This window comes from Dama dama, chromosome X (genome assembly GCF_033118175.1).
Source record: "Dama dama isolate Ldn47 chromosome X, ASM3311817v1, whole genome shotgun sequence".
In the NCBI taxonomy this organism is placed as follows: Eukaryota; Metazoa; Chordata; class Mammalia; order Artiodactyla; family Cervidae; genus Dama; species Dama dama.
Window position 1 is genome coordinate 118,443,881 of NC_083714.1, and position 11,566 is coordinate 118,455,446.

At 41.8% G+C, this 11,566-nt stretch overlaps 1 protein-coding gene across 1 annotated transcript; it reads left to right on the top strand.

The window, feature by feature from the left end:
• Positions 1-842: 842 nt before the first annotated feature.
• LOC133052849 (zinc finger protein 671-like) lies at positions 843-2,216 on the top strand. The gene has a single exon (XM_061137679.1). The coding sequence runs from the start codon at positions 843-845 to the stop codon at positions 2,214-2,216; it is 1,374 nt and encodes a 457-aa protein (XP_060993662.1).
• Positions 2,217-11,566: the final 9,350 nt, after the last annotated feature.

The following is an 11,566-nucleotide window of genomic DNA, read 5'->3' on the forward strand; positions in this document are numbered from 1 at the left end:
CTAGAATAATGTACATTCAATTCAGAAATTTTAAAAGTTATCTCTTATCGCCACTGCTCATCGACATTGTCCTAAAGGTTCTAGCCACTGCAATAAAACGAGAGAGAAAAAGTGGAGAATGGACACAAAAGCTGTAAACTATGAAATGAAATATTACTTGCCAAGGATCTGATCATCTACATAACCAACTCAAGATAATCAACCAACAATGAGAACCAAAGCGAGAATTCAAAAGTGCCTAAATACAAGCTACACACATGTACAATTAATGGTAACATTGTATAACAATGTACGTATAAAAAAAAAGTTAATTTGTAACATCAACACATTTTCGAGCGCAGAAAGGGCTGAAAACAAGACTATCACATTTGAAATGGAGGCACTTAGATGGACCTGAATGAAGCTGAGAACTATGAATTTTAAAATTGCCTCAAGTCACCTTCACAGCCGAAGCCTTCTTTCTGCTCTCCAATGAAGGAAGTCAGCCATTCCCAGACTAGGAAAAAAATATCTTTACGCTGGCATCACGCTGGCATCTGGGCGGGACTTCCGGCCTCAAGGCATTCGCACGCACTTGTTTTTAGTTCCGGTTGACTCCGAAAAGCACCAGACGGAAGCTGCTCTTCTGCCGGCGCCTCTGCACCACACCGAGCAGAGGGCCATTTTGCAACTGGGACCTACGTCCACAATCGGGATTTATCTCTGCTTTGCAGACTCTGTCCTGCCCTACTTCCAGGTTAGTGTTAAGTGAGACTCCGTACCCCTGCCAGTGAGGCAGACGACCGTGCCTGTTCCCTGGCGCCTACTCAGGCTCGCCCACGCAGTGCTTCGGTACTTTGACAATGGCGGACGCCGCACCACACACGGGCTCCTTCAGCCCCATTGTGACCTTTAAGGATGTATTCATCGACTTTACTAGAGAGGAGTGGGACCTGCTCACTGACAGTCAGAAATGCCTGTACTATAAGACGATGGTGGACAACTTTTCACTGGTAATGTCAGTGGGACTTGACTATTGCAGATATCATTTGATTTCTCCACCAGGGCGAGAGAGAGCACCCGAGGTTCCTGCCAGGATAGGCATAGCTGGGGCAGTGGGAGAGGTAAGCCAGGAAAGCCCTGGCCCTAGCCTGGAGGATAGAGATGCCTCTTCTGAGCAGGGTATGGCTATAAAAATATCAAATGTGCAAAGTCTGCAGGTGGTGCTTTCCATCCAAAACAGCCACCTACGTGACATGTGTAACCCAACCTTCAGTGGCGTTTTTCAGCCGGATGGGCAGCCAGAAACTTCTTCTGAGCAGCAACCACATACGTGTGGATCATGTGGAAGAGCTTTCCCACTCAGTGTAAGTCTTGACCCGATGGAGAGGTGGCAGAGTGGAGGGACAGTAGCTAGAAGAGAAAGGGACCAGGCCTTCTCCGTGAATAGCCACAGATGCCACGGGTTAGGGAAGGCCTGTACCTGTGAGAAGGGTGAAGAAGACGTCTCAACCAGTTCGGGAGTTGTGCAGCACCGTGGTACTCACAACGCGGAGAATCCATGCACGAGTACTGAATGTAAGGAGACCTCTCACACTGGACAAAAGGAGCACCAGTGCAGTGGAAGTGAGGGAGCTTGTAACCAGGAGGAAGGTGTCCAGCAGCAGGAATTCTACATACCAGAAATGTCTTATGAATGCAACACATGTGGGAGAGTCTTTAACTGCAGAGACCTATTTAATAATCACCAGAAAGTCCACACTAGAGAGAGGTCTTCGAAGTGTGACGAATGTGGGAAAACCTTTTCCCGCAGTTCCTATGTTAAAATACATAAGAGACTTCATAGTGGAATAAGGCCTTTTGTATGTAACGAATGCGGAAAATCATACATCAGCAAGTCCCACCTCAATCTCCACAATAAAAACCACACCATAGAAAACCTGCAAAGAAGACTGATTGTAGGAAATACGTTGACGATACCAGCCTTGGTTAACGTGAGAGAAGTCACACTGGAGCAAGGCCTCAGTCATTCAGCAAATGGGCAAGACAACGTCGATTACCAGGTATGTGGAAAGTCTTCAGGAGCTACTTTATATTTTCTAACCTTCCCAGAACCTTCCCTTGGCCTGAGGTATATCCTTGCTAGTGTCTGTTGTAGAAACTGCCCCACTTCTACCAGCAGACAGACTAAAGACCATGTGGCTCTTACGCCAATGTTCTTAGCTGAGTCCAACTGACATTCTCTCTCTCCTATTTCCTAGAGGGAATCATGAATGCCACGTACCCACTGGGGATCCACTTTCCTTACCTCCTGGTGGTTTCAGTGTGGACATGACCCAGCTCCTGTGGAAAAGATCTGGAATCCACTGCAGTTTTCCAAAAGTTTCTGTTTCCTGTGGACAGTATTGACTCTACGTGAGCTTACTGAAATGGATTTCACCAGCCTCAAAATCACCCAACCTTGGGACTGCCTGCAGCACACATATAAGGTTGGTTGGTTTTCCCAAAGAAATGGGAGATCCAGATTTTTTATGTAAGACCATTTTATCTTTTAACAGCTTCATTCGTTTATAATTGAAACTTATATAATTGCACTTACTTAAACTGTAAGAACAGTTAAGGTAATGAACATATCATTACCCACAAAAGTTTTCTCATGCTCCTTAATGATCTCTTCCTCTTGTCCCTCCCTAATCCACATGCAACTGTTGCTTTGTTTTATTTCATTATTTATTAGTTTGCTTTATCTAGAATTTTATATAAATGTAATCAGTATGACTTTTGGTTTTTTCCCTACCTTCCATCAGTAACCATAATTGTTTCAAGATTATTTACTGTTTGGGGAATATCCATATGTTATTCCTTTTTGCTGTTGAGTAATATTTCCCTGTGTGTGAATGTTATACAGTTGTTTATCTGTCAATTATTAACAAACATTTAGGTCATTTCCAGGTTCTATTAAAAATAAAGCTTATTTGAAGCAAAAAAAGAAAAAAAAAGTATCTTTAATGACGTCACAGAGGCAGTTTCCTTGCAAAAGAAAGGCAACTCCTCAAGAAGAAACCTCACCACTCTTATTACCTCCATGGTCTCTCTGTCTCACACACACGCTTTCATACTCAGTCGTGTCTGACTCTTTAGGACTCCATGGACTGTAGCCCACCAGGCTCTCTGTCTATGGGATTTTCCAGGCAAGAATACTGGAATGGGTTGTCATTTCCTCCTCCAGGGGATCTTCTCAACCCAAGTCTCCTGCATCTCCTGCAGTGGCAGGCAGGTTCTTTACCACTGCGCCACCTGGGAAGCCCATTGCCTCCACATTGCCCTTGAAAGGTCATGTTCTGTCATGGTGCAGGGCAGATACAAAGATGAAATAGCACCTGTATTCAATGTAACTGCAAGTTCTTGTTGGTTCGTATAAGCAAGAAATCAGGAAGTATTGTGGGAATGGGTTTTAAGCTTGCTGGACCCAGACTAGAACATAAGGTTAAATAAGGTAAAATTTGTCAAGATGGTAATACCTGAGATTTGGCATTTAACGGCAAGGTGAAGCATGGCTAGAAGTGGATCTAATAGTTTGGTAAAGCCTGGATTGAATGGTGGCCTACATAAAAGAATTCAAGTAACTGAGAATTTCCCTGGGATTTTTCTGTACCTCAGAAGTACAGTTCCTGTGCATTACATTTCCAAGTTTTCTTGTCCTCTGGCTTCCATGTTGGTTCAGCCAGTAGGAAGCACTGTAGGGGGACTGAAGGGCAGGAATCCAGGTTTCTTCTATGCCCTCTGTGCTTCATCTGGTTTTTCTAGGAATGTCTGCACCTCCTTTGCTGCAGTAGCCCGTCCAGACAGTTCTGCCATGTTTCGAGCATTTACCAAGTGATCTTGAGCCCTGGAAACCAGTCATACCACCCTAGCTTTGTCCCTCTAGCCTAGGAATGGTAATTGTTTTGTGCTGATACTAATCTGTCTGTGGCCCCACTTCCCCCTAATTTTGGGTTCCCAAGAAAACCATCAACTGAGTAGCCAATTCTCCGAATTAAACTCCTTCTGTTTAAATACACCTTAAAAGTACTTTTTTCTTAAGTCCTATTTTGTGTGGTTATATTGTTGCAGAAACCAGTACTCAAGAAACCAAGCACCACACTCAGAGAGTTGGAGAACTCAGGTTTATTATGCCAGCAGGCCCAGAGGAGTTAACAGTCCAAGCTCTGAGCCCCCAACAAAGGGATTTCAGAGTTTTTATAGACAGACTGTAGTGGGCAACACTAGTTGTTAATAGGGTAGTTTATTTTTATTTTTTTTAAATTTTTTTTTTTAATTATTATTATTTTTTTTTTCCAGTGGGTTTTGTCATACATTGATATGAATCAGCCATGGATTTACATGTATTCCCAATCCCGATCCCCCCTCCCACCTCCGTCTCCACCCGATTCCTCTGGGTCTTCCCAGTGCACCAGGCCGGAGCACTTGTCTCGTGCATCCCACCTGGGCTGGTGATCTGTTTCACCATAGATAGTATACATGCTGTTCTTTTGAAATATCCCACCCTCACATTCTCCCACAAAGTTCAAAAGTCTGTTCTGTATTTCTGTGTCTCTTTTTCTGTTCTGCATATAGGGTTATCGTTATCACCTTTCTAAATTCCATATACATGTGTCAGTATGCTGTAATGTTCTTTATCTTTCTGGCTTACTTCACTCTGTATAAGGGGCTCCAGCTTCATCCATCTCATTAGGACTGGTTCAAATGAATTCTTTTTAATGGCTGAGTAATATTCCATGGTGTATATGTACCACAGCTTCCTTATCCATTCATCTGCTGATGCGCATCTAGGTTGCTTCCATGTCCTGGCTATTATAAACAGTGCTGCGATGAACATTGGGGTGCACGTGTCTCTTTCAGATCTGGTTTCCTCAGTGTGTATGCCCAGAAGTGGGATTGCTGGGTCATATGGCAGTTCTATTTCCAGTTTTTTAAGAAATCTCCACACTGTTTTCCATAGCGGCTGTACTAGTTTGCATTCCCACCAACAGTGTAAGAGGGTTCCCTTTTCTCCACACCCTCTCCAGCATTTATTGCTTGTAGACTTTTGGATAGCAGCCATCCTGACTGGTGTGTAATGGTACCTCATTGTGGTTTTGATTTGCATTTCTCTAATAATGAGTGATGTTGAGCATCTTTTCATGTGTTTGTTAGCCATCTGTATGTCTTCTTTGGAGAAATGTCTGTTTAGTTCTTTGGCCCATGTTTTGATTGGGTCATTTATTTTTCTGGAATTGAGCTGCAGGAGTTGCTTGTATATTTTTGAGATTAATCCTTTGTCTGTTTCTTCATTTGCTATTATTTTCTCCCAATCTGAGGGCTGTCTTTTCACCTTACTTATAGTTTCCTTTGTAGTGCAAAAGCTTTTAAGTTTCATTAGGTCCCATTTGTTTAGTTTTGCTTTTATTTACAATATTCTGGGAGGTGGGTCATAGAGGATCTTGCTTTGATTTATGTCGGAGAGTGTTTTGCCTATGTTCTCCTCTAGGAGTTTTATAGTTTCTGGTCTTACATTTAGATCTTTAATCCATTTTGAGTTTATTTTTGTGTATGGTGTTAGAAAGTGTTCTAGTTTCATTCTTTTACAAGTGGTTGACCAGTTTTCCCAGCACCACTTGTTAAAGAGGTTGTCTTTTTTTCCATTGTATATCCTTGCCTCCTTTGTCAAAGATAAGGTGTCCATAGGTTCGTGGAGTTATCTCTGGGCTTTCTATTCTGTTCCATTGATCTATATTTCTGTCTTTGTGCCAGTACCATACTGTCTTGATGACTGTGGCTTTGTAGTAGAGTCTGAAGTCAGGCAGGTTGATTCCTCCAGCTCCATTCTTCTTTCTCAAGATTACTTTGGCTATTCGAGGTTTTTTGTATTTCCATACAAATTGTGAAATTATTTGGTCTAGTTCTGTGAAAAATACCGTTGGTAGCTTGATAGGGATTGCATTGAATCTATAGACTGCTTTAGGTAGAATAGCCATTTTGACAATATTAATTCTTCCAATCCATGAAGACGGTATGTTTCTCCATCTGTTTGTGTCCTCTTTGATTTCTTTCATCAGTGTTTTATAGTTTTCTATGTATAGGTCCTTTGTTTCTTTAGGTAGATATACTCCTAAGTATTTTATTCTTTTTGTTGCAATGGTGAATGGTATTGTTTCCTTAATTTCTCTGTCTGTTTTTTCATTGTTAGTATATAGGAATGCAAGGGATTTCTGTGTGTTAATTTTATATCCTGCAACTTTACTATATTCATTGATTAGCTCTAGTAATTTTCTGGTAGAGTCTTTAGGGTTTTCTATGTAGAGGATCATGTCATCTGCAAACAGTGAGAGTTTCACTTCTTCTTTTCCTATCTGGATTCCTTTTACTTCTTTTTCTGCTCTGATTGCTGTGGCCAAAACTTCCAACACTATGTTGAATAGTAGTGGTGAGAGTGGGCACCCTTGTCTTGTTCCTGATTTCAGGGGAAATGCCTTCAATTTTTCACCATTGAGGGTGATGCTTGCTGTGGGTTTGTCATATATAGCTTTTATTATGTTGAGGTATGTTCCTTCTATTCCTGCTTTTTGGAGAGTTTTAATCATAAATGAGTGTTGAATTTTGTCAAAGGCTTTCTCTGCATCTATTGAGATAATCATATGGTTTTTATCTTTCAATTTGTTAATGTGGTGTATTACATTGATTGATTTGCGGATATTAAAGAATCCTTGCATTCCTGGGATAAAGCCCACTTGGTCATGGTGTATGATTTTTTTAATATGTTGTTGGATTCTGTTTGCTAGAATTTTGTTAAGGATTTTTGCATCTATGTTCATCAGTGATATTGGCCTGTAGTTTTCTTTTTTTGTGGCATCTTTGTCTGGTTTTGGAATTAGGGTGATGGTGGCCTCATAGAATGAGTTTGGAAGCTTACCTTCTTCTGCAATTTTCTGGAAGAGTTTGAGTAAGATAGGTGTTAGCTCTTCTCTAAATTTTTGGTAGAATTCAGCTGTGAAGCCATCTGGTCCTGGGCTTTTGTTTGCTGGAAGATTTTTGATGACAGTTTCGATTTCCTTGCTTGTGATGGGTCTGTTAAGATCTTCTATTTCTTCCTGGTTCCGTTTTGGAAAGTTGTACTTTTCTAAGAATTTGTCCATTTCATCCAAGTTGTCCATTTTATTGGCATAGAGCTGCTGGTAGTAGTCTCTTATGATCCTTTGTATTTCAGTGTTGTCTGTTGTGATCTCTCCATTTTCATTTCTAATTTTGTTAATTTGGTTTTTCTCTCTTTGTTTCTTAATGAGTCTTGCTAATGGTTTGTCAATTTTGTTTATTTTTTCAAAAAACCAGCTTTTAGCTTTGTTGATTTTTGCTATGGTCTCTTTAGTTTCTTTTGCATTTATTTCTGCCCTGATTTTTAAGATTTCTTTCCTTCTGCTAACTCTGGGGTTCTTCATTTCTTCCTTCTCTAATTGCTTTAGGTGTAGAGTTAGGTTATTTAATTGGTTTTTTTCCTGTTTCTTGATATAAGCCTGTAATGCTATGAACCTTCCCCTTAGCACTGCTTTTACAGTGTCCCATAGCTTTTGGGTTGTTGTGTTTTCATTTTCATTCATTTCTATACATATTTTGATTTCTTTTTTGATTTCTTCTATGATTTGTTGGTTATTCAGAAGCGTGTTATTTAGCCTCCATATGTTTGAAGTTTTAACAATTTTTTCCCTGTAATTGAGATCTAATCTTACTGCACTGTGGTCAGAAAAGATGACTGGAATGATTTCAATTTTTTTGAATTTTCCAAGACCAGATTTATGGCCCAGGATGTGATCTATTCTGGAGAATGTTCCGTGTGCACTTGAGAAAAAGGTGAAGTTGATTGTTTTGGGGTGAAATGTCCTATAGATATCAATTAGGTCTAGCTGGTCCATTGTGTCATTTAAGGTTTGTGTTTCCTTGTTAATTTTCTGTTTAGTTGATCTATCCATAGTTGTGAGTGGGGTATTAAAGTCTCCCACTATTATTGTGTTACTATTAATTTCCTCTTTCATACTCGTTAGCGTTTGCCGTACATATTGCGGTGCTCCTATGTTGGGTGCATATATATTTATAATTGTTATATCTTCTTTTTTGATTGATCCTTTAATCATTATGTAGTGTCCTTCTTTGTCTCTTTTCACTTCCTTTATTTGAAAGTCTATTTTATCTGATATGAGTATTGCGACTCCTGCTTTCTTTTGGTCTCCGTTTGCATGAAATATTTTTTTCCAGCCCTTCACTTTTAGTCTGTATGTGTCTCTTGTTTTGAGGTGGGTCTCTTGTAGACAGCATATATAGGGGTCTTGTTTTTGTATCCATTCAGCCAATCTTTGTCTTTTGGTTGGGGCATTCAACCCATTTACATTTAGGGTAATTATTGATAGGTGTGGTCCCATTGCCATTTACTTTGTTGTTTTGGGTTCACGTTTATACAACCTTTCTGCATTTCCTGTCTAGAGAAGATCCTTTAGCATTTGTTGAAGAGCTGGTTTGGTGGTGCTGAATTCTCTCAGCTTTTGCTTATCTGTAAAGCTTTTGGATTCTCCTTCATATCTGAATGAGATCCTTGCTGGATACAGTAATCTAGGTTGTAGGTTATTCTCTTTCATTACTTTCAGTATGTCCTGCCATTCCCTTCTGGCCTGGAGGGTTTCTATTGATAGATCAGCTGTTATCCTTATGGGAATCCCTCTGTGTGTTATTTGTTGTTTTTCCCTTGCTGCTTTTAATATTTGTTCTTTGTGTTTGATCTTTGTTAATTTGATTAATATGTGTCTTGGGGTGTTTCGCCTTGGGTTTATCCTGTTTGGGACTCTCTGGGTTTCTTGGATTTGGGTGGCTATTTCCTTCCCCATTTTAGGGAAGTTTTCAGCTATTATCTCCTCGAGTATTTTCTCATGGCCTTTCTTTTTGTCTTCTTCTTCTGGAACTCCTATGATTCGAATGTTGGGGCGTTTCACAGTGTCCCAGAGGTCCCTGAGGTTGTCCTCATTTCTTTTGATCCTTTTTTCTTTTTTCCTCTCTGCTTCATTTATTTCCACCATTTTATCTTCTACCTCACTTATCCTATCTTCTGCCTCCATTATTCTACTCTTGGTTCCCTCCAAAGTGTTTTTGATCTCATTCATTGCATTATTCATTTGTAATTGACTCTTTTTTATTTCTTCTAGGTCTTTATTAAACAGTTCTTGAATCTTTTCAATCTTTGTTTCCAGGCTATTTATCTGTAACTCCATTTTGTTTTCAAGATTTTGGATCATTTTTATTATCATTATTCTAAATTCTTTTTCAGGTAGATTCCCTATCTCCTCCTCTTTTGTTTGACTTGGTGGGCATTTTTCATGTTCCTTTACCTGTTGGGTATTTCTTTGCCTTTTCATCTTGTTTAGATTGCTGTATCTGGAGTGGGCTTTCTGTATTCTGGAGGTCTGTGGTTCCTTTTTGTTGTGGAGGATTAACCCAGTGGGTGGGGTTAGACGATTGGCTTGTCGAGATTTCCTGGTTAGGGAAGCTTGCGTCAGTGTTCTGGTGCGTGGAGCTTGATTTCTTCTCTTTGGAGAGCAATGGAGTGCCCAGTAATGAGTTTTGAGATGGGTCTATGTGTTAGGTGTGACCTTGGGCAGCCTGTATGTTGATGTTCAGGGCTATGTTCCTGCGTTGCTGGAGAATTTGCGTGGTATGTCTTGCTCTAAAACTTATTGGCTCTTGTGTGGTGGTTGGTTTCAGTGTAGGTATGGAGGCTTTTGGACAGTCACTTATTACTTAAAGTTCCTTGTAGTCAGGAGTTTTCTGGTGTTCTCAGGTTTTGGGCTTAAGTCTCCTGCCTCTGGATTTCAGTTTTATTCCTCCTGTAGTCTCAGGACTTCTCCAACTGTACAGCCCTGATAAGAAAACTTCTAGGTTAATGGCGAAAAGATTCTCCCCCGTTAGGGACACCCAGAGAGGTTCACAGAGTCACATGAAGAAGAGGAGAGGGAGGAGGGAGATAGAGATGAACAGGAGGAGAAAAAGGGGGACTCAAGAGGAGAGAGACAGATCTACGCAGCTGTCTGTTCCCAGAGTGTTCTCCGTAGCCCAGTCACCTACAAAGATTCACAGAATTGGATTGGGAAGAGAAGGGGAAAGGAGGAAATAGAGGTGTTCTGAGGTAGAAAACAGAGAGTCAAGATTGGGAGAGAATAATCTTCGGTTTAAACATAGGGCTTCTCTTCTTTTTTTTTTTTTGTAAGGTTATAGTGTATTGGAAATGAAAATTAAGGAGTAGTAGAGAAGTACTAGAGGACTTTAAAAGAAATGAAAGAAAAAGAAAAATAGAAAATAGAAGAGAAAAAGGAAAGAAAAAAAAAGACAGGAAAAAAAAAGAAAAAGAAAAAAAAGAAAAAAGAAAAAAAAAAATTTTTTTTTTCCCCCTAATTAAAAAATCGTAAAAGTCTATGGAAATGAAAGTTAAGGAGTAATGGGGGAGTAATAGGGGATTTAAAGGAAAATAAAAGAGAAAAAATAAAAAAGAAAAAAGAAAAAAATAAAAAAAAATAAAAGAGAAAAAAGTAAAATTATATCTAGGAGTTTCTCTGGAGCTGTTGCGGTCAGTGTGGGTTCGGCTCAGTTTCAGATAGCTCCTCGTTCCAGCTTACGCTTCTCGATATCTACAGGCCCCTTCCGGTGTAGTCAATGTTTCCTAGAGGGATTTTAATCTGTTGCACCAATCCCTTCTGAAGCGGTTCCCTTTGTTTATTTGGCTTCTGTTTGCCGGTCTCTTCAGAGCCTCATTTCCACCCTGACACAGGCGGGTGGAGGTGGACTCTTATTCAGGTAGCTAGTTCCGTCGCTCCGCGGGGAGGGGCTTGCGCTTCCGGGACGGGCTGGCGCTGCGGGGGGGGGGGGAGGGCGGGCGCCGACGCTGCCCTCTCTGTCTGCGCCGCTCAGGCTCCCGGCTGTTCTATATGGAGCGCGCCCTGCGCTGCGCGAGGTTCCAGCCCTCGGGTGTTCCACAAAAGCGCGGAAGGAGAAGCTGCGCCTGCTCTCTGTGCCTTCCCCGTCAGAGCAGTCCAGGCAGCGAGGGGCTTGGTGGGCGCAGTCTCCCCAGGTGTGGCGCGCCCCCTCCCTTCCGCGGACCCAGTCTCGGTTTCCGCTGGCGCCAGTCGGGTGCGCGCGCCTTCTGCCCTCCGCGTCCCCAGCCCCAGTCCCCGACCGCGCCGGTCGGGTGCCTGCGCCCTGTGTCTCGCTGCGACCTTCCCCTCCCCCCTGCCTCCTGCCTCCGGCGGGGCTGGGCCGGTCCGCAGCCTGCGAGCTCCTCTCTGGACCCTCTCGGTCTCTTTGTTCTGCGAACGGCCGGCGGTGTGTTCCGGCCCGTTAATTTACTCTCTCTCTTTTGGTCTCCCACAGTTCATGTTGGCAACTCATAGAAGCTCCCTCCGATTGTCCTCAGGGCACTCAGGCCCGGACCCTACCCCAAGCAATGCCGCCTAAGAGCTCCCGGGACGGATCTCCGTCCTTAGGTCTTTTGTCTCACTTTTTATCTTTTATATTTTGT

Bases quoted from the DNA above. Each gene is read 5' to 3' on its own strand.
- LOC133052849 (XM_061137679.1), top strand. From the start codon at position 843: ATGGCGGACGCCGCACCACACACGGGCTCCTTCAGCCCCATTGTGACC.